The sequence below is a fragment of the Fusarium pseudograminearum genome, chromosome 2, assembly GCF_000303195.2.
Source record: "Fusarium pseudograminearum CS3096 chromosome 2, whole genome shotgun sequence".
Classification (NCBI taxonomy): Eukaryota; Fungi; Ascomycota; class Sordariomycetes; order Hypocreales; family Nectriaceae; genus Fusarium; species Fusarium pseudograminearum.
The window spans coordinates 5,261,455-5,288,162 of NC_031952.1; the positions used below are offsets into that span (position 1 = coordinate 5,261,455).

At 47.0% G+C, this 26,708-nt stretch overlaps 11 protein-coding genes across 11 annotated transcripts; 6 read left to right on the forward strand and 5 right to left on the reverse strand.

Annotated features, from left to right (window-relative positions):
- Positions 1-668: 668 nt before the first annotated feature.
- Positions 669-1,714, reverse strand: FPSE_10264 (uncharacterized protein; the record flags this gene model as incomplete). The annotated part of the gene is made up of 3 exons (XM_009263381.1): positions 669-1,004; positions 1,056-1,499; positions 1,610-1,714. The coding sequence occupies 3 exons, from the start codon at positions 1,712-1,714 to the stop codon at positions 669-671; spliced, it is 885 nt and encodes a 294-aa protein (XP_009261656.1).
- Positions 1,715-2,554: 840 nt separating this feature from the next.
- FPSE_10263 (uncharacterized protein) lies at positions 2,555-3,630 on the forward strand (the record flags this gene model as incomplete). Its single annotated transcript, XM_009263380.1, has 4 exons — positions 2,555-2,640; positions 3,105-3,126; positions 3,384-3,437; positions 3,568-3,630. 4 exons carry the CDS (start codon positions 2,555-2,557, stop codon positions 3,628-3,630), a joined length of 225 nt encoding a protein of 74 aa, XP_009261655.1.
- Positions 3,631-4,500: 870 nt separating this feature from the next.
- FPSE_10262 (uncharacterized protein) lies at positions 4,501-5,499 on the forward strand (the record flags this gene model as incomplete). Its single annotated transcript, XM_009263379.1, has 1 exon — positions 4,501-5,499. One exon carries the CDS (start codon positions 4,501-4,503, stop codon positions 5,497-5,499), a length of 999 nt encoding a protein of 332 aa, XP_009261654.1.
- A 711-nt stretch (positions 5,500-6,210) lies between these two features.
- Positions 6,211-7,140, reverse strand: FPSE_10261 (uncharacterized protein; the record flags this gene model as incomplete). Its single annotated transcript, XM_009263378.1, has 1 exon — positions 6,211-7,140. The coding sequence occupies one exon, from the start codon at positions 7,138-7,140 to the stop codon at positions 6,211-6,213; it is 930 nt and encodes a 309-aa protein (XP_009261653.1).
- A 432-nt stretch (positions 7,141-7,572) lies between these two features.
- Positions 7,573-8,115, reverse strand: FPSE_10260 (uncharacterized protein; the record flags this gene model as incomplete). The annotated part of the gene is made up of 3 exons (XM_009263377.1): positions 7,573-7,958; positions 8,010-8,051; positions 8,103-8,115. 3 exons carry the CDS (start codon positions 8,113-8,115, stop codon positions 7,573-7,575), a joined length of 441 nt encoding a protein of 146 aa, XP_009261652.1.
- Positions 8,116-9,769: 1,654 nt separating this feature from the next.
- On the forward strand, positions 9,770-11,492 carry FPSE_10259 (uncharacterized protein; the record flags this gene model as incomplete). The annotated part of the gene is made up of 6 exons (XM_009263376.1): positions 9,770-9,977; positions 10,025-10,082; positions 10,133-10,261; positions 10,308-10,849; positions 10,921-11,176; positions 11,228-11,492. The coding sequence occupies 6 exons, from the start codon at positions 9,770-9,772 to the stop codon at positions 11,490-11,492; spliced, it is 1,458 nt and encodes a 485-aa protein (XP_009261651.1).
- Positions 11,493-11,699: 207 nt separating this feature from the next.
- On the reverse strand, positions 11,700-13,653 carry FPSE_10258 (uncharacterized protein; the record flags this gene model as incomplete). Its single annotated transcript, XM_009263375.1, has 3 exons — positions 11,700-12,598; positions 12,649-13,208; positions 13,259-13,653. 3 exons carry the CDS (start codon positions 13,651-13,653, stop codon positions 11,700-11,702), a joined length of 1,854 nt encoding a protein of 617 aa, XP_009261650.1.
- A 1,170-nt stretch (positions 13,654-14,823) lies between these two features.
- Positions 14,824-16,198, forward strand: FPSE_10257 (uncharacterized protein; the record flags this gene model as incomplete). Its single annotated transcript, XM_009263374.1, has 6 exons — positions 14,824-14,900; positions 14,950-15,022; positions 15,072-15,429; positions 15,476-15,596; positions 15,644-15,754; positions 15,805-16,198. The coding sequence occupies 6 exons, from the start codon at positions 14,824-14,826 to the stop codon at positions 16,196-16,198; spliced, it is 1,134 nt and encodes a 377-aa protein (XP_009261649.1).
- A 651-nt stretch (positions 16,199-16,849) lies between these two features.
- Positions 16,850-18,484, forward strand: FPSE_10256 (uncharacterized protein; the record flags this gene model as incomplete). The annotated part of the gene is made up of 3 exons (XM_009263373.1): positions 16,850-17,266; positions 17,315-17,538; positions 17,587-18,484. 3 exons carry the CDS (start codon positions 16,850-16,852, stop codon positions 18,482-18,484), a joined length of 1,539 nt encoding a protein of 512 aa, XP_009261648.1.
- Positions 18,485-18,754: 270 nt separating this feature from the next.
- Positions 18,755-19,747, reverse strand: FPSE_10255 (uncharacterized protein; the record flags this gene model as incomplete). The annotated part of the gene is made up of 3 exons (XM_009263372.1): positions 18,755-19,002; positions 19,434-19,495; positions 19,548-19,747. 3 exons carry the CDS (start codon positions 19,745-19,747, stop codon positions 18,755-18,757), a joined length of 510 nt encoding a protein of 169 aa, XP_009261647.1.
- Positions 19,748-22,873: 3,126 nt separating this feature from the next.
- On the forward strand, positions 22,874-26,619 carry FPSE_10254 (uncharacterized protein; the record flags this gene model as incomplete). Its single annotated transcript, XM_009263371.1, has 2 exons — positions 22,874-23,735; positions 23,789-26,619. The coding sequence occupies 2 exons, from the start codon at positions 22,874-22,876 to the stop codon at positions 26,617-26,619; spliced, it is 3,693 nt and encodes a 1,230-aa protein (XP_009261646.1).
- Positions 26,620-26,708: the final 89 nt, after the last annotated feature.

Genomic DNA, 26,708 nt, shown 5'->3' on the forward strand with positions numbered 1-26,708 from the left:
CAAAACTTCAACTTGATTGTCCTGTTTCGGATTGTCGGGTTGATGGGATGTCTCTTTTGTTACCGATACGCATCACGTGTACAAGTTAGTGAATCGTGAGTAAGAACTTAGGTCTTTGTCAGATTTCTGACTTTCCCCAATGCTGGATTACTGCAGTCAGCGAATCACCACAGCTGGGTTGTCCATTAATTGGATAGACCAAGATATCTTACATGTCAACCTGCATGTCTGGTCTGTCGTCGATAGGCGCGCATATAGTGGACAATCAGGCGTTGAAGGCCCCAGACAGAACATTGGGGGTAGTTAATGTCACATTTGGCCAAATGTATAAAATCTGGATTACGCAGTAACCTACTTATCTTTCACATTTGTATCTTTGCGATAACCGGCAAATGGGTTGTCGTCAGAGGAGGAGATGGCTTGAGGGACGCGATGCCGAATACCGAGACGTGCTGCCTACACAACCAGAATTATCAGCATAGATACATTTGCTGCTTAATAGAAAAACTGATACCGTCTGCTAGTCGTGTTATATATTTTTTCATGCAACAAGAGCTTTCAAGTGCTTCATACGGTGTTTTATGTCGACCCCTTGTTAAATTAACTTCATGCTATTTATCTAGTCTAGATCTCTGGCTTCCGAGAATCATACATAGGCTGAATACATCTCACGCCTTCTCCGCCTCGGTGGCGACAAGGTTGACAATCCACTGCCTATGTGTCTCTAACAAGTGTGGGCTATGTCCAGACTCGATTTCCAAGATCGCTGCTCCCCATTTATCAGCAATAAAAGTCAAGATGTCCTTGGTGAAAATCGGGTCATCCTTGCACAGCACCAAGATCTTGGGGATGTTCAGGTCCGCTGGCGTGCAAGGAACGGGAACCTCGAAGGGACCTTTACTCTGATGGCAAAGTGTTGGAATTATCTCATCGGCGATACTCTTATCCACATTACTGAAGAAAGCCTCCATGAGCTTATCGTTTTTCAGAGGTAGGCGTGTATCCTGGGAAGGGGATTAGATCGATGAATTGAGTCAGAGTGGGCAGTAACTCACAGATACATCATGAAACCAAGCTGATGTGTACTGTCCTCCAACGGAGTCGTACATGGAAATACCCTTCTGCAAAACAGGTGTCGGCGCGATGAATATCACTGACACAAATCCGCCTTGTTTCCCTTTCTGCTCTTGCTCAGCCTGAGTGTAGCCATTGACGGCGACTGAGAGTGGCACAGCACCGTAACTGTGTCCCATTGCGATAATCTTCTGCCCGTTATCGAGATATGGCATAATTTCGTCATGAATGGCCTTTACATCGTCTTCCAAGGCTTTACCATCGACTGAGTCATTGTAACCCGCCGAGGCTAGAGTGGGAGTAACGACAGTGAAGCCTTGATTCTCAATGGATGAGATAAGAGGGAATAATGCTTGGGCTGGTGCCAGGCACCGTGCACGAAAAGAATCACTGGTTTCTGTTGATCTTGCGACATTTTGCGTCTCCTACAAAGGAGTAAGGGTTAGGGACGAAGGAAAAAGTGACGCTAACATGTAATGCGGATTCATGGCTCATGGCCCTGTTATCGATGGAGTCGGCGGCAGGCGAAAACAACCAGGAAGGAATCCTTGGCATAATCGTGGGCGCTCCAATTCCACCGCTTTCCGAGGTAGACCGAAGTACTTTGTAGTGTTGAGTGTTCTGACACTGGCACAGTCATCTCTCTTTGCCCAAAGAGGTCTCTTCATGGGGCTGGTAGGTAAGCGCTAGCGCTCACAACAGCACTAGGTGAAAGCTCAGCCCTGCTGACCGCGGTTGATTGCGAACATCATTCGCTGTTCGCCAAAGACAGCAAGGCACTCATTGAGACATAGCCAGCCAAATCCTGCTCGGTCTTGGCATAGTCCTGATTCGCGCTTGCTAACAATCACGGTCACAATTGTGATATCACGGTGGCTATTGTCGGATAATCGGCAAGACAAGGCATATCAGTAAAACGTGCGGTTGAACACTGACACGTTCACGAAAACAACGATAACTGAATGCTCACTGTTGCTAATCACAGTTGCGTCAAATAGTATCTGATTCGTAATAAACGAATAATTAGCCAGAATACGGTTCAGGGAAAGGCCGCTGTGATAAAGATATTTACAGCCGTCATGATTAGGAATAGGACATTTCCCTGCCGTGAATCGAATTTTTGAGGCCTTATATATTCGCATACCTCTGTCCAGGAAGTTTACATAAAAACTGTCCCCCAAGACAGTCTTTCTTCGTTGCTGCTGTGACTTCACATACGGACCAACGACTACGAGCACAACGAGACCCAGGAACTCTCACCACCAGCCATATCAGGTTACACGATGTGCAAGGTAAGGTACCACAACTTTTGGTGCAAATGTGGCAGTTTCGTTTCTTTCAAGAGAGACGTGCAAGCCTGCCCTGCAAATACCACCCCAAGATGCGAGATGGACACCGAACCTGTAGAGAACTATGTTGATTTAAAGTGTGGCAAATGCACTGAGGAAGAACGCAAGACATTCAAAGTATTTATAACAGAATGGATGGCAAGAAGAAAAGCGCCATCGACGCGAAGCCCAATCCCCATATCTTCACAGTCGTATCACAGCAGAAGTTCACGTGTCAGTAGGTTACGATACGAGTTTCCGGTTCGTGAATCCCTCTCGCATACGTGTGGTACATATATATAAGATCAAGCTAGCTACCAGTCAAGTTATCTTTAATATACCAACATACACTTTTATATGCAAATACCAATATAAAATAGATGGACATGTGTAAACCTTATATATACCAAAACTTGTTGAGCTGCGATCATGATGAGTCCTTGGATAAGAAAGGGCACGACTTGAGCGATCGGTACAAGCTCAGGCCATCGCTTAAACGACATCGTGTTCAGCATCAGTAATATAACTGATGAATGCGAGAAATGAGATGATTTGAGACTCGGGAGGAGTAGAAGCACAGTAGTATTACTTTTCGTTACGTTAGCTACAACATAACCAGATAAATATCTAGAACAACCCTTCTCCCTCCAATACGCAATCTATTATTGTTTGTAATCTCCAGCTGGCATATACTAATCACAGGCGGCAAACTGTCTTGCTCGTTGTACGTGAAATGCGAGGGGAAACGGCTACTTATAAGGAAACCGAAGATATGAATGGCAATGGAGGGGTAGTAATTCAGTGTGGAGCAAGATGTGTATCAGTTCACTTCATTGTTGCAATTGGCAACACGTAGTATATACATACGTATGATACTAATGGATTATCAGCAGGACGGGTATATAAATAGAGGCAATTGCATCTCTCAACTCTATCTTTCCATAAACATCTAAGCTTTCATATCAGACTTTTACATCACAGCAAAGCAACAAGAAATACACTGACCATGTGTCAAACTGTCTGGACCAGAAATCGGTGTGTTGTTTGCCGGTATCTCATTTCCATTGTTCCGTTGACCATCTTTTGCAGCTATATTAGCACTGCCAGGTGTAGACCGATTGAGGCTTTTACCGATCATAGCATGCCGTCTACTTCATGTGAAAAGTGTATTGAAAAGAAGAGGCTGGAAGAGGAGGAGTTGAGAAAAAAGAAGAACAAGGGAAGTTGAATACGGTCATGCACGGAACTCTTGCAGTATGACCTTCGACTCAGAGTCGTAGGATAATGTCGTGAAATCGGTTACGGGGAAAACAGGAATAAATATATTGTTATGAATCTAGTTAGCTATATATTCTCAAGTAAATCCTAGTTTTCAATAAACCGCATCCCCAGATCTAAATTTTTAGTCACTTTTAAAGACACTACATCTACTGGGACGACTCGCTGACCAGAACAAAGCGCTGAGCACTACAAAGCATTCGGACATGTGCACTACCACGTTCGTGAGGCACAGGTGTGCCAAGTGTAATTATTTAATCAAATTTGACCAGCTAGAGGAAGATTGTGAACACAAAAGGAAGAATTTGACGGGTAAATGCGAGATAGCTATCAAGTCGAAGGATGAGACAGAGGACTCAAGGGGGTGTCCAGAATGCTTGAAGAAGGCTACGAAAAAGGCTAAGGGTGCTATATAACGTCGAGATGACGGTTTCTGTTCGTATAGTTGATGCCTCTTGATATAATCTTTGAAGTTGCGAAACGCCGCAACATCATCAAAGCCTAAATGACGCCCATTTCATGAACGATATTGACCTAGAAATCACAAATGCACCTTACCAGAAGCTACCAATTACCATTCTCCCATGTCAGATTAACTGGCCATTCCGAATGCGATGTCATTTCAATGTATCGTTTAGAGAAAGAGAAAGTAAGCGACGCTTACAGGCCTCCATCGTAGGAGGCGCAGCAGGATTCGACGTGAGGTCTGACTGAGCAACGCCAGGATTCGGGTCTAAGTTCTCACGTAATGGCATCATGAAGTTTAAATGAATCATGTTTCCCTCTTGCTATGATTTTTTACAGGTTATACACATACGCCATGCTCTTCCAACATCTACCAACAGAAATAGTTGAAGGGATCGCTGGGCACCTGCAGCAATCCAGTGCTTTGAACGCTCTTTGCAGAACTAATCGACGTTTCTACCACATTCTCAACTGGCATCTCTATAATAGAGATGCTCGAAATCCCTGTAAAGCTCTGCTCTGGGGTGCTTACAATGGAAACCTTCAGGCGATGCAAAAATCTCTGAGCCACGGCGCCAATATCCATCGCAAGGACTACGATGACAAAACCCCATTAACCAAGGCAGTCGAGGGTCAACATCTGGACGCTATCAACTTCCTGCTCGATAGAGGAGTAGACATCAATTACTCAAACACCTACGCAGACAGCATCATGTATACTGCCGTTTTCACACGCAATGTTGATGTTGTCCAGCTCGTTCTTGCACGCGGCGCGAAACCAGACGCTTTATCATACGCAAATACCCGGCCGTTATCTCTAGCTGTTTCAAGGGGTGACTTCCAAATTGCCCAAGCATTGGTGAAATATGGGGCTTGCTTGGATGAGCCAGGCCCAGGGTATTACACACCTTTGATCACAGCTGTACACGAAGCTCGCCATGACATATTGAGGATGTTTATCGAAAATGGCATCTTTCAAAACGACAAAGATGGAGCTCTGGGAGCCGAAGCGCTAAGAAGCGCCGTGATGAATGATAACAACGAGGCGTTGGACATTCTTCTCAAAGCCGGGGTAAACCCTATCAAAGCTGGTTGGCACGGCCGCTGTCCGATAATGGAAGCTGTGAGTTTTGGAAAGATAGACCTTGCCATATCTCTATCAGAATTGGTGCCAGACTTGAAAGAGGCAAAGGATAAAGATGGCGAAGGACTCCTCTACTATGCGGTTGCTGGTGGTAGCAGGCGATATGCCAGATACCTTCTAGACCACGGTTTCGGCCCAGATGATACCCATGAACCAGAGCTCCCAGCTGCTCTTGAGATATTGTGCAGTAGTGACTCGGTTTCTACTTGAAGGAGTCAGATATCAACTTGGGTAGTAACACAGAGATTAACAACACGCACAGATAATGGCAAATGATACAGGTCTGGGTTGATAGGCAAACGTTCCATGATATTCTATCCACATTGAGAAAGAGTTGCTACAGACGCTTCTTTCCAGCAGGAAGTGAGCTTTTTGTACTATCGTTTTCTTCGTAGGTATTCCCGTCGGTAATCTCAGTACTTCACTAATTGTATAGCCTCTTTCAACGACTCTTTTGACTTTTCAACTTCAGTTTCAAGCGTCTTTTCCTTCTCGATCATTTCGTCCCGCTGTCTTTCCAAGTCCTTTATCTTCGCTTTGATCTTTTTGAGTTCGGCCTTTTGTTTTTCGACAGCCTTCCTTTTTGTGATTATGGCTGTAAACTGGCTGAGAGTAGGAAGGGTGAGTTTTGCCATGGCTTGGAGCCTTCGTCTATTCTCGTGCAAATTTGAGTGTCGTCTTTCTTCTGATAGTGGAAGTGGCAACGTTCAATGTACAACTGAAAATACTGGAATTTATATTGACTGTATGTATTGAATAACATCGTGATTCACTCTCTAATCTAATATACCTACTTGATCATCATCTCAGAGTCACAGTGAATTCTGAATCACCCTTATTAGCATTTATAGTAGACTTCTCAAGATGAAGATTCTGATTCATGCTTCTTGTTAAAAAGACTGGTCTACATAGCCAGATCAATTACCCTTGACACTTGTAAGCGTTTCTAAGGCTCCCCTGCAGGCCTTTAATCTCTGTTTCTAGCGTATTCCGTTTTTCCTTCAACTTCTTTCGTTTGTCGGTAAGCTTATCGATTTCGGATTCGTTTTTTAGAGAGTCCTCTTTACTCTTTAGGTCTTTCTTGTTAGTCTCGAGCTTCTCGTTGACTTCTTTCAGCTTTGAAAGTGCTTTTCTGAGTTCGTGATTCACCATGTTCACATGGACTACATCTCCGAGTCCAGGGGATTTAGTGCTGCTGGATCTCTTGGCTTTGTCAGATCTACTGCCTTTGCCAGATTCCCGATTTTTGCTAGGCTTTGCATTTCTCTCAGGTTTTGGTGATTTAGTAGGCCTGTCAACTTCAATAGGCACTTCCAGATCAAGGTCACTTCTCCGTCGAGTAGGGCTTCCGGTCTCATATGGGCTCTTGTCGTGATAAGACCGGGGAGATCTACGCTCTTCTTCTTCGGCAGGTTCTTCGTCTTCACTAAACTCGTAAACTCTAGTAGGGCTGACTGGTGGGGAAGAACGTAGCTTTGTGGCAGGCTTGTCGTCTTGGGCATATTTAGCCGTTTCAGCCTGAGTTCCAGCTTGAATAGGCCTTGTGGTTTTGGCCCGCTCTGTTGATTCATGAGTATTCACTGGCTCGCCAGGCTGCGCATATTTGACGAGCTGTCCTGTTGCAGCAGATTGGTCGAATTTAGCATCATTTCCCTGGTCACATAAGTTTTTCAGTTTCGTAGCTGACTGTAATTCTGTAGATGTCTTCGCCGCAGCAGGATCTGTCGATTCAGAAGTCGCCTTTGGTGCAACGGGCGTTTTTGCTGTAGACTGTTTGACATTTTCAGGCGCTTCAGAGTTTCTACGGTCCTTTGGCTGAGGAGGCTGGTCGGACTTCTGTGGTTCAGTCATGCTGTCGTTGTGCTGGTGAAGAAGAACTCAAACGGATGTGTTGCTATTGATTGAGGTTACGAGATGGCATTTGTTTTCAGGTGGTCGTTTCACGTCTTGTTATATGTCTATAGCAAACTACAATCGCTCTGTTGACAGTGGTTCGTTCACAAACCTCATGCGTGTCTGAATCATGGTGGTGTCAGATCGAGTCTGATCACTGCACCGCTAACCAACGCTCATAATCACTGTCCACCACACATAATGTCACATGTTCAGCATTACAGAATTGTCATACCAATACGTGAATTGCTGATGCCATACCAATGCAGTAGCATCGGTATGGCAGCCGCGCTATCAAAAGTCTATACCATTTATGCCCGCTTAAACTCCGAAATTCCCAAAAAATCAGCCCATTTTTGTGCGCCAATCGCCTACAAAGATTTCCCCGCCCTAATTCTTGTTCCAGGCCTTCCATGCCGGCACAGCCCAAGGACAAATATCCTTGATCTTCTTCTTGGTCTCCCATGAAAAATCTTCTTCGCTATAGCCTATCCATTGTATCTTGTAATGTCGTTTTTCCTCTTCGAGGATTCTCAACACGTGGTACTTGGGGAACTGTGTCGTTTGGCAGCGGCCTCCCAGGCTCTTCCAGTAGGCCAATACGACGATAGGCATCAATAGTTGGAGCTCTTTTTCTTCGAGCCAGACATAGTACCACGGGCCAGTGTAGGTGAGCTTGTACTTCAAGCGAAAAGTGACTTCGCATTTATCGCTGTGTATGTTGTGGCTTTCTATGCATGCCCGTACGGCGTCTTTGTAGAACAAGTCATCGTCGTCTGTAGTTTCACATGGTTAGTCAAGTCTCTCACAATGCGAGCTCGTCATACCTTCGGAAAATGGGTCTGTGAAAGCGGCACAAGTTTGTTGGTCTGAGTTTGCTGTCAGCTTGATGTTTTTGTTGCTGTTTGTAATGACTATACCTTGGATAAACATGATGTGTTGGTGGTAATCAAGTGTTACTTGTGGAAAATGAAAGCCGTAATGGTTTTCAGATGCTTGGAGATAAGGTATTCGCTTAGCGAATGAGGGAGAGGCTCAAAAGTAAGATTGCTTGAGCCCGATGAGGATGAGGTATTCTTCAACGTGGATGCAGAGAGGGACATGAGATGGTATATAATGAAGTGGTTTTCCAAAACCTCAGGCAGGTGAGATGAAGAGAAGAGCCAGGTCAAAGAATACGGCAAGGCTGACGATGCAGCAGCTATCTGCCGTTGACGGTAAAGTGCCAACAAAGAGATCCTATTCAGACGTAAACCCTGTCAAGAGGCGTTGCGTATGAGAGCACAAAGTGAAAGCATTGCTAGTCTCTTTGGACTCTTGTAAAAATGATAATATCTACTGATATGTGACAGATGCATGAAGAAGAAACAGTTTGTGGCTGTTCCGGTGACTAACTCACTGAAAGGAGGGAGAGTGAATGAGACGAGAGGCACGACGGGTCCATATTTCCGCCAGTTCCGTGGGGCTGCTGCGGGTGCCCGTGCGCTTGTGTTTTTTTAGTGACTAGAATCTGAGCAATCACACATCTGTCATTTACTTTCTCCATCTTTGTGCCACCACATGAGACTTTGTTAGTTGGTTCATTCTGCTGCTAGCCACGGCTGATGAAGAAATGGAGCTGTTCTTTAGACAAAGGAATGAAGAGAATGGACTGTCCCCAAGCGAGCGCGTGCCATGAATGACCTCTCAAACTCTCTTGTCCGAGAGACCACGCGATAACAATCAGCGACAAACTTCAGGTAGAAAACTCTAGATCTATGATGTAACACCCGCGGTAACTTGAATGTTTCACCTGGTCTTGTATCTTCTTCCAACTGTTCTCCTCTTCAACTAGGGACAGTGATCAGTTTAGCTGCGCCATACGACAATGCCGCCAGGCTATCTATCGTCAGTAAGCGGTCTTTCACAGATTGACACTAGTGACATGATCGGACTCTCTTGCTTATGAGATAAAAAGTGGTCCTCCCATTTTGAGGAAGCGCGTCAGTCAGTTGAACTGTCGCACTTTGTTACTGCTCACCTGAGGCCATATTTCTGTCTCGGGAGAGATGACGTCACGACTTGGTTAATTGTCAACTCACCGCTTCTTATCCGTTCTACTCATAAATCTAGTGACATTCTAGAAATGGTGGAATGGAAGGAATCAATACTCAGTAGAGATCCAAGTGGATTGTCTCTGTATAAGAGAACAAAGAGGCGGACAATATATCTTTCCGACATGACTGATCAGAAGAGTCACCGCTGATTTCCACAATGAGGCTGGCATTTCTGAAGATGTCATGAATCATCGCACACCAGCCACCTTTGGTCTGCGGAATCACATACTGAGGAGGGAGAAAACTCCAGACAATATGCCAACGATTTGATTTGATCTATATTAAGTCTGATCTACTACCAAATCCTTCAATCTAATATCATGTCTTCTTGGAAGTGACAAAAATGTAGGGTAAGGACATATCGTAGTGTGCTAAAAAGTGTCGCTAACTATTTATAGAATAAAGTCCCACCGCATTTTGTCCACTAATTTCGTTGGACAAAGAACGATTAGTAATTTCGTTGACGAAACATCTCAATACCGAACGCGACGATGTGGCTTGCGAGACACGTCGCGTCACTGGCCCTGCTAGCGACGGCTATTAGCCATGTTGCTTGTCAGGAGCAAAAGCCACTGACAGACGCCATAGCTTCCAAGCCATTCTTCACCGTTCGCGAACAGTCCTCCGATCTTTGTGATGCTGGATCCCGGCAATGGACAGGCACTGTCAACGTCACGGCTGATAAGTCAATGTTTTTCTGTACGTATACAACAAAGCCACTAAAGGTACGGAATTAATGCCTATAGGGTACTTTGAAAGCCGCAACAAGCCTCAGACAGACCCTTTGTTGTTATGGATGAGCGGGTGAGTCACAGTCTACATCAAGCCAACCCTAGCTAATGAGACCTTCGTAGTGGACCTGGCGCAGCTGGAGGGATGGGTCTCTTCGTGGGCAGTGGACCTTGTGTCGTCAATCGAGATGGGAACTCAACTCGTCGTTCAGAATATGCTTGGACTGATCATGCCAACGTTGTCTACATCGAGTAAGTACCCTTACGTTGACATGGAGGTTTGACTAACTCCTCTCAGTCAACCTGTAGGTGTTGGTTTCTCGAAAATCACAGACCGTGATGATATTGCCGTCAGCCTCGAACAAGGCGCCCGTGATGTGCACTCTTTCCTCTCAGCCTTCTCTCAAGACGTCTTTCCCGAATTCGCAGGTCGACCTTGGCACATCACTGGTGAATCCATGGGCGGCCACTACGTAACAGGCTACACTCAACACATTGCCTCCAAAGAACAAGACAACGCGAGGCGCGGCGTTGAGCCACGCATCAATATCTCATCTGCAATTATTGTGGATGGCTACATAGATGCAACGCGACAGTCTATTGGCTACCATGACTTTTTCTGCAAAGACTGGGCCAAAGATGGTCGTAAAGCGCCGCTGATGAATGACACAGCGTGTTCTACTATGGCTGCGGCGATACCAGAGTGTGAAAAACTAGCGGTCCGGTGCCGGGAGTCTTATGACATCCCCGAGTGCAAAGCTGCGAATGAAGTCTGTGAGGAGACAATTGGGGAATATTTTCTAGACGGTGTCACAAGGGGAGGCTGGGATCCCTATGACGGTGAGTGCACCTGCTTTGTTGTGACGATGGTGGAATGCAGGTCATAAGAACGTGTACTGACTTCCTACCAGACCGACATCCCTGTGAAGAACCCCCCATGTGTTCCAACCTTGACCACGGACCTACATGGAAGTTCTTGAATCAACGCTGGGTTCAGCAAAAGCTTGGGTTCGAGAAATTCCCCTTCGATCTAATCGACCTCGACACCAATGCGCGATGGGATCAGGCTGAAAACATTCATTTGCCTGTCACTCGAGAGTTGACCTGGATTTTGGACAACACGGACATAGCAGTCTTGTTCATAAACGGCAATGATGACATTATCATGTGAGTACTGGACGTAAATACAAGACCAACTTCAACTGCTAACAATCATAGTAACACCCCGGGACAAATGAGTATGCTGGATAACCAACCATGGGAAGGACAGAAACTGTACCGCAACCTTGAATACAATGACTGGTACTACAAGAATGGAGATTTGACGTCGGACACTGAGGGTTGGGGTGCTAAGAGAGGAGGTTTCTGGAAGGGAAATGATCGTTTGGCTATTTACGCTGTTGATGAAGCGGGACACTTGTCGCCGCACCATCAGCCAGAGGCTATTGGGGCGATAGTACGAGCTTGGCTTCGTAACTACTAGGCTAGCATTTGTCGGCAAGTACACAGAGCATGGTGTCTAGTGGGTAGCAGAACAGTTGACCTCTCAAGTCTTGGCCTACAAAAGAATAAATAGCCTAAGAAGCCAAGTCTAAGTAGCATAAGCTGACCTAAGAATTTCGTCTCTTATGCTTCAAGCGGACAATGTTTCTGATACCCTGAGGGGTGTGTAATTGTACCACGCGATTGTCTAAAGTCTGGTTTGCTGTCTCCAGAAATCCCCTTGCGCCATATCTACGCTTCTCGCATCCTCGATAATCATGTGTGCTGCCTTTTCTGCGATCGCATATACCGTCGCTTGGATATGTGCGCTTACTTGCAGAGGCATAATGCTCGCATCGACTACACGAAGACCCCGGACACCATAGACACGAAGCCTCTCGTCGACAACACCGCCCTCGATGCCTGCGCGTCCACCCATGGCGCAAGTTCCGACAGGATGCCAGTCTGTGATTGTGTTCTGAGTGATCCATTCCTCCTTGAGCTTGTCATCGTCGTAGGCCGCAGTTGGTGGAGAAGCGGGCGCATGGATGATTTTGGAAAGAGGCTCCGCATTCACGATCTTCTGAACGAATTGCAGACAATGCTTCATGACTTCCATGTCGAGCTTTCCGTGTGTACCTTCGTAGTATTTAGGGTCGATATCAGGCGACTGCTCTGCTGGAGAGGATCCGGAGTGAGAAGGGTGAATATGGATGGACCCAACACTGAAAGGATATTGAAGAATCTGCAGCATAGTCCCGTACTTCTTGCCCTCCTCGCCTTGGAAATATGGATTCCAGTTTCCAAGGTCGAAGATATACTCAATCTGACCCAACTTAGAATTGCCGTTCAATCGGTGAGTGAGAATATCATGTTTATCGGCGTCAAACTCAGAAATCTGGTCCGCCTCTGCATGAAGTGAGGAGAGAGTATCTTTGGGAATAAAATGTGCCAATGGGACGTAACAGATAGACACAGGCAAAACAGTAAGTGGCCCGTCCGCAGTTTGAGCATATTGCTCTTGCGCAGCCAGAGTAAGCTTTTCATCTTTTTGCAAATCGTCACGATTAGCGAGAGAGGGATCAACTTCAAAGATCGTCGCGAGCACTGGGCAATCACGTCAGTGTACAATCCCCCAATAGAATCGCTGTACATACTGATGTGCTCCTGTAGGTTCTCACCCACATGTAAACTCTCAACCTTAACAGGCACCCCGGCCCTGTCAAGGACCTCTGGGTTTCCAATTCCTGAAAGCTCCAAGATCTGCGGTGACTTGACACTCCCAGCCGAGAGGATGATCTCCCGCGAAGCGGAAACTGTATACTCTTCACCATGATGGGTAAGGTGAACCCCGGTAGCTACCTTGTCTTCATTGATGACGATCTCGTTTACCGTTGCGTTGGTTAGGATGTGCAAGTTATGCGGGTGAGTTGTACAGTAATCCAGTGAGTAAGATCGGCGAGCAGACGAGGGGTCGACAGCGTTGATGCATGTCCAGACACCAACGTTTGAGCCCCCGAGGTGGGCAGTGTTAGTCTGGACGCCTAGACCATTGAGGGTTCGATGCCAGAGGCTGTGCGAAGACGAGTAGTCTGTCGGATAAGAAATTGAAATGGGCCCCGAGTCGCCTAAAGTGTCTGCATCGTGAGATATCTCCTGTTCATTCTGAGTCTTCTGACTCGGCGGATGGAATGTCTCGGAACGTTTGAAGAAGGGCCTTTGTCAAAATTGATAAGCACAGCACTTGAAGCACCTTGGGAGACCTACAAGAGACTATCCCAGCCCCAACCTTCATTACCCAAAGCCTCCCAGGCATCGTAATCATCCCTGCTAGCGCGATTCCAGGCCATGTAGTTCAGCGCGCTGGTCCCCCCCAGAACCTTTCCTCGGGGCCACGGCAGAATCCGACCGCCGAGACCTTTCTGGGGGGTTGTTTCAAGCTTCCAATCGTAGGATCCTCCTAAGGAACGGCCATAGTGGCCAGGGATGTCGACATCAGGATCGTTTTGCACGACGCCTCCTGCTTCGATTACGCCAATAGTGTATGACGTGTTGGACTCAGCGAGTCGGGCGGCGACAGCAAGACCAGCCGTTCCGCCACCGATCACGATGAAATCGAAGGCAAGGTGACTGAATTCGTCGACAGTGCGGAGGGGCATCATGTTGATAATCGAGGGGGGGGGGAAGCTTTGCGGCTGACGCTCTAGTGTGCTGCTAAGTGTTGCAGATACCAGTGTCTCAACGCCTTTTTATCGCGTATTGTTAGATACGGAGGAAACCGTGTCCGGGAAGGAGGAAAAAAGCAAATCTGTAGGGATAACAGTTGTTCAGTAAGCCAATCAAGTGCTGAAGCTCATTTAGGCACCTTGCTCTTGCAATTTAACAGAGATGAAGGTTGCTGGTGATGGGAAATGCCGGGCAACCCCAACACTCGGTGAGGCTTTTCTGTGCAGTTACGAATGTTCCAAAGTGGAAGTTCTGCAACTGCTGTTGGCTGAGGATTTGTGCTCAAAAATGCCGATGATTGGTAGACGTTGTCAAGGATCTGAAGCCAACAGTGAGATTAAACCATTAGTTGAACTTAAACAACAGACGGTCCAATGTCTGTGCGATTTGGTGTCTGAGAATGAATTAGTAAATTAATAAAAAGAAAAAAGATCCCGCGGAATGCGATTCGATAAGCAGATGTAGGCAGAGGTTAAGGCTAAGCGCAGAGAAGATCCGGCAGTCGGAAGGTCTAGAACTTGTACCAGGAGCCATTAGATCGTATGATAGCATGATAAATCCCTTAAGCTTTCGCCCAGCCGGCACCCCCACCATGGTTCCGAGTCTAGCAGGGGTCGGAAGCGGTCCGAAGACGACTACAGCCGTTATCAGCACCCAAAAGTCCGTCTTGTCTCTTCTCTCGACCCTTTTCCCCTTGTTCCCTTTATGCCGAATTAAGCGCAATCGTAGCATGTCTGTTCGCGATGGGAAAGGCTACTGGTAGAACGCAGGGGGAATAAAGTCTAATTATGCGGGCAACTTGGCTGAGCGAAACGACCCTGAAATTTCGCAGCTGTCAAAATTACAAACAGAGTTTTCCATGCTAAGATTGACTCTTCAAGGATGGGCCTGTCTTTGCTTTTGCATGGTACGATTTGATGAGCTGAATGATGTACCGACGCTTTGGGGGCAGTTGACTGTCTCAAGAGTACAGATCCATGCATGGCAATGGCAGTAATAAACATGAGGGTAGATAGCAGGTCCAACCCAAATCGCAGAAGATCTTCTCTTCACTCGTTTAATTACTCTTTGTGATACTTGCAGAGTATGTCAATCGTGCCTTCAGTATGGAGTTTCTGCATTCTTTGTTGCTTGAGTCTTGGATGCTCTGGGTACTGGGTCTGTTCATTGTGATCTGTCGCCTGTAAGTCTCCAACTTGTCTCAACTCAGTGTGATTACTCACCTATTGCAGTACATCGCGACGTTTAAAGCTTGGAAAATGGAACCGCTTGGCCGTTGAGGATTATCTCATGGTCTTTGCACTTGTATGCATCTCGACATCACATCAACCAACATCATGCTTACCATCAATAGGTCAACTTTACAGGTGTTGTCGTCTCTATTAATGAAGTCGCAAAGAATGGCTCAAATTACATGCCGGCGGAAGACGCAGCCAAGCTCACACCAGAAGGGAAGAGCAAGGCCATCTTTGGAAGCAAAATGACATTTGTTCTCGAGATCTTTGCTCTCACAGCCAGTTGGACGATCAAAGCTTGTCTGCTCTTCCTCTACAGTCGACTAACACAAGGAACCTCGATCAAGCAACGCTGGGCTGTGAGGTTTGTCGCAGCCTTTTGTGCGATTACTTACCTCGTCGTCATTTTACTGTTTGTATTCTTTTGGTGTTCGCCAACACCAGAGTACTGGGCTGTACCAGTCGATCCCGACAAGAGTACGTTCTTCAAAACAACTTAGTAGCTCATCTAACATGTTTCTAGTGCAATGTGCTACATATTATTCGCACATGATCACCGCCACTGCATGTAATATTGCCAGCGACATCTTCTTGATTTTGTTACCTATTCCCATTGTCATCAACATCAGTCTATCAAAAAAGAGGTGAGTATCCTCCATACCCTGAAGGATACCATAGCTGACTCCAGTAGAAAAATTGGACTGTGTTGTGTCTTTGGTCTTGGTCTATTCAATATCCTCGCCGCCGTTCTCAACCGCTACTACAACTTCAGCAATCCTAATAGCTATGTCTTTCTTTACTGGTAAGCATAAATTAACCAACAAAGTAGAACTCCGCTAACACCTTAGCTAGGTATGTCGCAGAATCAGGCGTGGCTCTCTGGGTCGGCAACCTCCCCCTCTGCTGGCCCGTCTTGCGTCTCGCCCTCGGTTCGAAAGGCGACTCCTCAAATCACTCGTACCCGAATCCATCATATAGAAACTCCTCATACCAAGAGAACTCTGCTCGACGAAGAACAAATGGGCGCAGTAAAACATCCGCGTGGGCGAAGCTGGAAGACGAGCATGGCGTTCGCACTGATGCATCGCCGGATAGTGGAAGTCAAATAGAACTTGTAGAACAACACGGCAAGCAGCCGTACTTTGTTGAAGCAAAGGCAAACAGTGGTGCAGATAAACTTGAGAAGGGGACGGACGGGCATATTACTGTGGTTACCAAGGTGGAAGTCAGCGAGGACCGACTTTAGAGTGTATATCATTCGTTCTGTTAATTTTACATCATCGTCATTCATATCCAAGGCGTATGTCACTGCTATTAAATGCTATTTTGCAGCACCAATGCGAAGACGGGAGTGCATATCACCAAGTCCAGTGGAAAGTGTTGGCTGCATGTCTCCCACCATAAAGTTCCCTCGAACGTAAGATTCTCGGTTCCGCTCCAACCGATCCTGACCACTTCACTAAACCGCTCAAGTTCTAGTGTAGGTGAGTGTGGTTTCATTGCTGAACAAGCTGCATGCGGCGTCAAGGATCATGGAGACCTAGGCCCTGCCGTCGCTTGACCCTGGTTGGGGAAGCAAGCCATCGACATGGGTCCAGCGGAAGACTCAACCGCTGCAGATTGTGGTTTAGTATGGGTGTCCGTCAAGGGACGCCGTATGCCCATGGGGTTTGTCATTGATGAACGCTTCGGTATGCATGTTACACTGCGCGGGGTCTCCTTTAACGAACGGTGGTCCAGCCCGACAACAGACCAACAGCGCATTGCAGGGATCACAACCTGCCGCACATTTCATCAACAAAACTCGTTCAAGCCCCCCAAACTCTGTCTTTAACTCTATATTGGTGGCACATCTGTAATTTCCACCACTTCTTCCCTTTGGTCATCAGTCGTCGCTATGGCCTCTTCCTCTCATGATCCAGAAGCAGTTAACGAGAAGTCTGCAGCAACTAGTTCCTCTCCTACTGTTGAAGACTATGACATATCCAATGAGTCCACCACCCCTCCTTCTTCGATGTTCCAGAAGATCAACAACCGCATTGAAAACCTCGCTGGACTAGAAGCCAGGGGTATTCAGCGTGTTTTACCTGAAGAGCGACAACCTGCTTCAAGTGCTGCAGACCTTCAAGTCGCTCTACTATGGTTCAGTGCGAATTTGTCACTGAACAACCTCGCCACGGGCCTCTTTGGCCCGATGGTCTTTGGGTTGGGTTTCCTTGACAGCGCGCTCCTTGCAGTGTTTGGAACGATATTAGGTGCTTGTTCAACGGGATACATGGCGATATGGGGCCCGCAGAGTGGGAATCGAACGATGGTATGAGTGCTTTCCCATCTTGAATGAACAATATCTGACATGATACAGGTCGTGTTGCGTTACTTCTTTGGTTACTGGCCTTCAAAGATTCCAACATTCCTTAACATCGTTTTAATGGTTGGATACGCTACTATAGACTGCATCATTGGTGGACAGGTTCTATCCGCTGTCAGTGGTGGTACCATGTCCATATTGGTGGGTGTAGTTATCGTCGCCGTCGTTTCATGGGTTGTCGCCGTATTTGGCATGAAGATCTTCCACACCTACGAACGGTATGTTTTCCTTTCGCACTTACATTCTCGCTTACTCACATGCTTTAGGTATGCTTGGATCGCACAAGTCGTTGTACTTGCGGTGCTCATAGGCGTTGCAGGGCCCTCATTCGACGCTTCTGCTCAACCTACTGTCTCTGGCCCAGTTCTTGCTGCCAGTCGCCTGTCGTTCTTCACACTGTGCCTTTATGTGCCGAACTCATGGGCTGCTGCTGCATCAGACTTTTATGTCTACTACCCGGAGCGCACATCTAAAGTCAAGGTCTTTCTACTTACTGTCATCGGATTGACCATGTCGTTCACGCTTGTCTATCTCATTGCTATCGGGTTAGCCACTGGACTCGTCAACAACAAAGACTGGGCGGACGCCAACGCTATCAGTACTGGTGCTCTCATAGTCAAGGCTTATGATCCTCTCCATGGCTTTGGCAAGTTCTGTTCTGTTGTGGTCGCCCTGGGTGTTATCGCCAACAGCACACCATCTCTCTATTCAGGCTCACTCGGCTGCCAAGTCCTTGGACGTTACACCAAAGCGGTACCCCGTTGGGTTTGGTCCAGCGTCTTGTCTCTGATCACCCTTGTTCTAGCAATGGCCGGTCGAGAAAGTCTTCTTGTCATCTTTCAGAACTTTGTTGCTCTTATGGGATATTGGGTCATGCTCTTCATTTGTATCGTATTGCAGGAGCATTTGATCTTCCGTGGCCGTCGAGGATTTGACTGGACTGCATGGGAGGATAAGAACTATCTACCTGTTGGATTAGCTGCTTTTGCAAGCTTCGTCTTGGGCTGGGTAGGTGCCATTCTAGGCATGTCTCAGGTCTGGTACATTGGACCTGTGTCAAAAGCGGCGCATAATGCTGATCTGGGCATGTGGTTGGGCTGCTCATTTGCTATTCTCACGTTCCCAGTGTTCCGGTATTTTGAGCTCAAGGCATATGGAAGATAGGGCCCCTAGCGGGTAGCAAAACAGCTAGACTCCTAAGTCTTAGTTTATAAAAATAAGTAGTCTAAGAAGTCTAGTCTAAATGGCATAAGGTGCCCTAATAACTTTGTCTCTTATGCTTATACTGGTCAATTGTTCTGATACCATGAGGGTAGAGGTGAGGTAGCAATTATCGGATACAACAATAAACATAACAACTAAATTTAATTGTAAATCTATTTTATTTTCATTTTTCATCGTCTATAACAGGTCCCAGAAGACATATTTAATGCTTCACGGCTCAGTCTTTAGTCGGTAAACCGGGATACCGGTTGCCACGAAGAAAGCCAAAGGTGACACTCCGCCATCGGCGGCCAAACGATTGAGAAAGTTAACGTTGCCATCCTTCTCGTTGGTCGTCATAATGGTAGGGCCACCCTGATATTTGGGAGTCATATCGGGAGGAGGGAGGCAAGGGTGGCCGAATAGGAAGCAGGGGAGCAAGGTGTTACCCCAGACACCATAAAGATCAGCCCGGTTCACTATGCGTATATTAGTAATGGACGTTATACCAATGTATATGACCACGTAGGTGCCAAACACTTACATCACGAAGGTTAGACAAGGAGGGGGTGTTGTCATATTCCTTCTGCAACTCGTGAAGGGCCAGGCTCGCATCAGGATGCAAAGGAGGTACTGCCTTGGAACGGAGTAAAACCAAGAACCAGTAGGCCAAAGACAGAGGCAGCTTCCAATGGGAGTCAGGAGATCAGTAGCCCGTTTTGCCAGCAGCATCAATAGCATCGGGCTTCTCCAAGAGGTCCTTAAGAGCCCGAAGCTCATTGTTGGGCGTGTAGATGCGAAGCACGAACCGATGGCGTAGACGACTTGGATCATCTGCTTTCTTACCCTTATTGTATTCCTCGGCAATAGAGCGGGTGATCACATCAAGGTGGTTTGCAAAATTGTCAACCGCAACTTGTGTCGACGCCAAACTTTTCATGGCTGGCTAAAATGGGACCAGCATCGCCAAAACTAAAACACTTGGTTAGTGGAGTAATTGTGCATAAGGATGATAGAGACAAACAGAAGCGCGCAACGGATGTATGTTGACTTTTTAGGGCCAGTCTTTTGGCTCTCTTCCTTCTTCTCAGGTTCTTTGCTGTCGGACGTGGGACCCTTGCTCTTGTTGCCTTTGCCTTGACCTTTGGCAGGTTTGGCGCTGGCGTTGATGTTGCCAGTGGCGTTACCGGAGGACTCTCCCTTCTTCGCTGGTTGTTGCGACATGATGAATGAGTTGACTGCAAATTCTTGTGTTAGCCGCACTGTAAGCTGTAGCTACTTGGGCAGTGAATCACGGCACTGCGAGCTGTAGCTACTTGGGCAGTGAATCACTTACCTCGAAATTGACGTTGGTTTGTTATACCGAGGAAATACTTAAGACCGGAGTCTAAGTAAACAAAGTCCTCCCGAGGGAAGCCTTGCCAAGGTTTCTCGTCCTAACGTCCCCAACAATAACTATCTCGCTTCGGTTTCACCGAGTGTAACTAAGAGCCGGAGCCCAAAGAAAAAAAGTCCTCCCGAGGGAGTCCTTCACAAGGTTTCACTTTCACGATCAAGTACCGCAGTTCGGTTACTCAGAGCGCGCGTAGGCGAGAGGGTACGTATTCAGAAAGATAGACACAAAGTCTATCGGCGCGGTAAAATAGAATAAAAAGACGCTTTTTTCAGAAGAAAAACAAACGTCGGCGCAGAGGAAAAAGCGAGGGCGAAACAACAACAGCTGGGAGTGAGGGCAGCGGGTGTTGTGATGATGGTGAAGAACAAGGTTCACGATGGTGGAGTGGATGGTTGATTTTTAACGGGTGCGGGGTAGTTCCTCCAGGCAGCTACGGCAGTGCGGGCTGTAACTGAGTTACAGTGAGGGTCGCGCCTGCCGCTTCCTCGGGGGAGACTCTGTTAGAGTGAATTTTGGCGTCAGGCACCTGAAGGCTGTTTCTACCCCCAACACTTCAAGCAGAGTGGTTGATTGTGTTGGGGTGCTACCAATCCTCTAAACTCCTCGGCTGATAGAATAATATTTTCTCTAATACTGTGTGTCTTATCTTGTCAACGTCTTCCTACAAACTATTGACCATGACCGATTCTTAGCGCATCATCTGTTATGTTGCTCAATTCTTGATCGTGACTGGGTGCTATTCAAGTCGGCGCGTCCCAAGGGTATAGCATCGACTTCCCAAGAGTTATAGTGATGCATGTAGAATGTAACCTCATTCTCTTCAGTTGAATAGACTTTGAGTATGGGAGTACCGTTCAAGAAAGACAGAATTCCACGAATTCTACAAATTGTTAGTGACATCTGTAAGGATTAATGATTGAAAGGATATTTTACAAAGTCACTTAATTGACATGATTTCATTCCAGATGATGTTCACCATGATCAACACCCGCTGGATTCAACCTTCCAAGTCAGTGCATTTATTTATTTATTTTGAACTGTAAGCCAGAACCCCAATCTTCTTATTATTATACTCCCTGATAATAAGGTTTCCATCATGAATCACACTTTTCAAGCATTATGACTCCAATGCTCACCTTAATATACTCGATATTCTAAACAAAGAATCCATCTGGATCAAAAACTTAAAATATCAAATCAAGGTTTTCCCAATAACTAACTTTTCCAATAAGACCACTTGTGCTGTGATAGAAGAAGCGTCCCAGGCGCTTATAAAACAGAAGGAATGCGCAGAAGTAAGTTGAGAAAAACATGTTCTAAACAAGAACGTAATCCATCACCCCAAGGATGGACACTGAACCGCGAGCTGTCTTTGGCGCACGCCTGAAGAAGTGTGTTAATCTCCAAACGCTGCATTTAAATCAGGCCATGCTAATCGCAACAGGTACTTCAACAAAAAATCTCTTTCTGATGCCGTTATCCGATGCGGAGGTCAAGAGTTTCCGATACATCGAATCGTCCTCTGCATCCATTCCGAATACTTCATCAAACAGCTAGATGGACCATGGAAGGTTTGTACTATAATGCGTATTTGAATCGTCGCTCGGCTAATATATTAAAGGAGAGCTCCGAGGGAGTCATTGAAATCGTCGATTTTGATGTCAGCTTGGTGAAAGCGATGATTTACTTTACGTATCATCTTAACTACGATATACCGTACGGTAGCTCTGCCATGGCCTTCCACGCAGGGATGTATCAAATTGCAGACAAATATGCAATGAGCGCCTTGAAAAGATATGCTCAAGGGGAATTCAGGATTTCGATCAAAGAGTGCTGGGAGGACGTCGCATTACCAGACGTAATCAGCTTGGTGTATACTTCGACACCTTCCAGTGATAGAGGACTGAGAGATGAAGTGGTGGTTACTTCGCTTACCCACCTGAGAATCTTGATGGAGCGGGACGAGTTCAGGGCTGAATTGGCGTCAAATGCGGATTTTTCGATTGATATCATTCGATTTCAAAGCCAGAGGTCTTGGGGTCGGCAACATTATTCCTGGGATCAACAACATTATAATTGCGGAAATTGCAAGACGGCATTCTATATGGTGCAATCTGATGGTCTTGATAGACGCTACAGGGCAAAGCATTGTCCAAGATGCCGGGCCGTGTGTTACCAACCACCAAAGCCAGTGGAATGCATGTGGTAGGTAGTGTTGAGTCTCAGATAGCTTCATTAGCTTGTTATCATTCTACGCCTTGGCTGCGATGTTTACGCCACAACGCCACACTAAACAATGTACTCGAGTATCATGGCAGATTGCGATTATGCTAGCGGATATCGATTTCCATAGTAAACGCGCAAAAAACGGATGCTTTACTCCTACATCGTGATCGCAAAGAGAAAAGGCGATGGAAAAAAGTTGGGCCCCGAGATCGATCGGGCCGCTAGGCATGATTAGCGCCGGTTAATAGGCTAAAAGCAGGGTTTGAGCCGGTCACGGAGACGCATCATTCGTCCCTAATTGTTTGTCTACGCCATTTCATATCTGGCCGTCCTCGCTAATGAACTAACTGCATTGAACAATAACAGTTCCCAGAGAGAGTCTGAAGAGTCCAGATAAGATCGAGGCTGAAAATGGGATTCAAAGTCAACATGCTGGCCGCCAAGTGAGGCTGGCTAGGGTCCTGCCTGTCTCACATTAAATCACAGACCATTATCCACCTTCTGCATTGATATCCCCATTAGTTAGAACAGAGTTTCACAAGAACCAAGGAAACATGACAATAAAATACAGAATGGCCTGTTTGTACTGTATCACTACTCACACTAGCGTATTCCATTGACCTTTCTTGGCAACCCACCAAAATAATTCCACTGTCTCTGACTTGTTTCCTTTCATCAGCCTCTTTTCCTTGACTCTTTCTTTTTTCGGCAACAGGACCGAAAAGAATATGGAGTCCGACATCGCAGATGACCTCGACAAACTCAACATTAGAGATATTCTAAACGCGGATTCGCGACCGACATTCATCATTGATCTTGACCCCGACGATGAATCGCCATTACCAGCAAACGTCATCCAACCCGTGTTCTGTAACACTGCCTTGAGTACTCACGAACGACTTTTTGACTCTGTGCGCGGGGAAGGGACTGACGCCCAAACCGAATCTGTTTCATACCTCGATTTCAAGACCTGGGTGACCAGTATCACGACCCAAGATGACAGTAAAGATGTTTATCCTCTATTCTTTCTCTACAAAGACTTACTCTGGACCGGATCAACGGTCACAAAAAGATGGCGATTGATCAGTGGAAACCGACTATGGCAACACACTGCTCCCCCAGAAACTTTGTCTTCTAGCGCACTCTCTCGGGCAAGCACGCCCGGCATCACCGACCAGGCAAAACAGGCAGGTACTAGACCGGCAAAGCAAGACCGCGAGTCGGAGATCAAAAGCAACATTTTCCAAAGCCCAACCGAGATGATAGCTCCAGATATACCATCTGTAGGGGGATCAACGCTCGTCATATCAACACAGCGAAAAGAATCCCTCAAATCGTGGTGGCGAGCAGGGACGTCCAAGGGGAGCTCGGACCGCATCACAGGCAGCTCAAGCAGCGGATCGTTTGTTCTAGGAAAGCCCGAGAAAGCTGTCGCAGATTGGACTGTCGCAAAGCCGAAAGGAATCCTAACGCCGTATATGAAGCTTCTCAGAGATATTGACTGGTCTTCAACACCACTCGGACACATGGATACGTGGTCGCCAGAGCTTCGACAAGTGGCAAACCTCGTCATAGCGAACCCTCACCCTGGTAAGATTCCTTGGATCGCACGATATCATCTCATCTTTCTGACGCCAGTTTAGCAAGTCTGTTCTGGGGGAACGATATGACAATGCTGTACAACGAGCAATATGCCATCCATTACGCCGGCAACAAGCATCCATCCATGCTGGGCACAGGCGCATCTGGTCCTTGGTCAGAAGCCTGGGATGTCCTTGGATCGGCTTTCGCTGAAGTGATACGGACTGGCAACAGCCACCGTAGCGACAATGATGAATTGGCTCTCTTTAGACGCGGGTTTCTCGAAGAAACCCATATCTGCTGGACTCTCACACCATTGTATGGTGGCACCAACCGTATTGTCGGTTTTTATAATTCTCCATTTGAGATTAGCGATCTCATCTTGAGTCAGCGTCGAATGGCTACCATCAACAAAGTTGGAGAGTCTTTACGAAAGGCGACCTCCGTCAAGAGTTTCTGGAAGTTTGTACTTGAAGGACTGGAGCATAACCACAAAGATGTCCCCTTTGCCCTGGTTTACTCTGTAGGAGATTCAGAGGAGGCAGATCTCCAATCGAGTTCTTCTGGCAGCACAATCTCCAGCAAGTCATGCTATCTGGAGGGGACTATTGGTATACCTCGTGGTCATGCCGCTGCACCGGATCAAATTGATCTCAAGCGGAGTCATCAGGGTTTTGTCCCTTCCTTCCGCGAAGCCATGCGCACACGAGGCGAGCCCACGCTGGTTCGCATCAGAGACGGTTCCCTGCCAGAAGATATCCTTCAAGGGATCCAGTGGCGAGGATTTGGCGAGACCGGTACAGAAGCAATCATTTTCCCCGTTCGACCAACGAATGGTGAGAACGTCCTGGCCTTCCTGGTCCTTGGAGTAAACCCTCGTCGGCCTTATGACGCGGGTTACAAGTCTTTCGCCTCGTTACTCAACAACCAATTGGCGACATCCTTGGCGTCTATTATCCTTTTCGAAGAGGAAACAAGACGTGGCCGAGATGCTGTTGAGGCCGCAGCGTTGGAAAAGGAGGAACTAACACAGCAGATTAACCTTCAAGCAAGCCGTCTCCGAAGAATGACAGAATTATCACCCCTCGGTATGTTCCTCGCCAGCCCCGAAGGAATCTTGCGAGAAGCAAACGACAAGTTCTACGAAATGACCGGCCATACGCGAGACACCCACGGCGACATGACATGGGTTGATCTGATGGGTACCTCGGGCAGTATAATGGAAGAAGGATGGCATCGTCTAACCCGAGACATGCTTCCTTGGTCTGGCGAAGTCAAGTTACGAAAGGGTGTCGAGGATCCTGTTAGCATCCATGGCGAGCTGATCGACTGCTGGGTCTTGATTACGGCACACCCTGAGATATCAGCCGGCGGCACGTTACGTTCTATCATGGGTTCTATCACCGATATTTCGCATCTCAAGTGGGCCGAGGGGCTACAAAACCGACGACTTCAAGAAGCGGAGGAGACAAGACGACAACAAAACGAGTTTATCGACATTACGTCCCACGAGATGAGGAACCCTCTGAGCGCGATTCTTCAATGTGCAGATGATATCACTTCGGCTATGGAGGCTGCGAGATCAAGCGGTGTACCTGCCTCTCGTGAAACCCTAGAATCATGTCTTGACGCGTCACAAACCATTGCCTTGTGCGTGCAGCATCAGAAGTCAATCGTCGACGATATCCTCACTGTTTCAAAACTCGATTCGAATCTTCTCCTCATTACGCCTGTAGTATGTCAGCCTCAGGCCATTGTGGAGCGAGTGGTCAAGATGTTTGAATCGGAGATGGTAGCAAAGGATATCAGGCTTGAGATACAAGTCCAGGAGTTCCATGATCTCGCTGTTGACTGGGTTGCTATGGATCCAAGTCGCACTCTGCAGGTTCTGATCAATCTCATGACGAATGCCATCAAGTTCACAGCCTCTTCTTCGACGCGTAATATCGCGGTTACTGTCGGCGTGTCCAAAACACCACCAGAAGGTGATCACATACCTGGCTTTAAATTTGCGCCCACTCGTGGGGAGCTTGCCAATGTTGTGTCTTCAGATGAATGGGGGAATGGAGAGACTTTGTATGTGCGCTACAGAGTCCAAGATACGGGTTGCGGGTTGACGGAAAACGAGAGGCAGTTGCTTTTCCAACGATTCAAACAAGCTTCTCCCAGAACACACGCCAAATACGGCGGAAGCGGTCTAGGACTATTCATCTCAAAGCGACTCGCTGAGCTACACGGTGGACGAATTGGTGTTGCTTCCACGGCTGGCCAGGGAAGTGACTTTGGCTTCTACGTTCAAGCACGAAGATCGTCAGCTCCCAATCAAAAAGACCCCAACCAACCTGTGCTGTCGCAAACACCGTCAAGCACAAACCCCGCCGTAGTAATACCGACAAGGACACCATCTGGAGAAGCCTATATCCTCAGCTCAAAGAATAATCGCCGGAGACACGGCTCGAACGAAACGTTTGACCCGCGCGACTTGACGGTTCATATCGTGGAAGACAACCTCATCAACCAAAAGGTTCTCGTTAACCAACTCCGAAAGGCCGGCTGCACCGTCAGTGCGACGAACGATGGTGTCGAAGCACTTGAGTTCCTCAGAAAGACACATTTCTGCAAACAAGACGGTTCAGAGCTCTCCGTGGTCCTGATGGATCTCGAGATGCCCAACATGGATGGTCTAACGTGTGTATCCGAGATCAGACGGATGCAGAAGGAGGGAGAAATCATTGAGCATGTGCCTGTGATTGCAGTCACGGCGAATGTCAGGGATGAGCAGATACGAGTCGCGTTAGAGAGTGGTATGGATGATTTAGTGTCGAAGCCCTTTAGGATACCAGAGGTCATGAGCAAAATAGAGAGGTTATTAAGGAAGTACGATAGGTACTAAGCATAGATTTGGGATACACCATAGGATACATAGCGTTTCATCTAACATAGAGCATTTTTTAATGAAGTTATCTTTTTCAACTGCAAGAC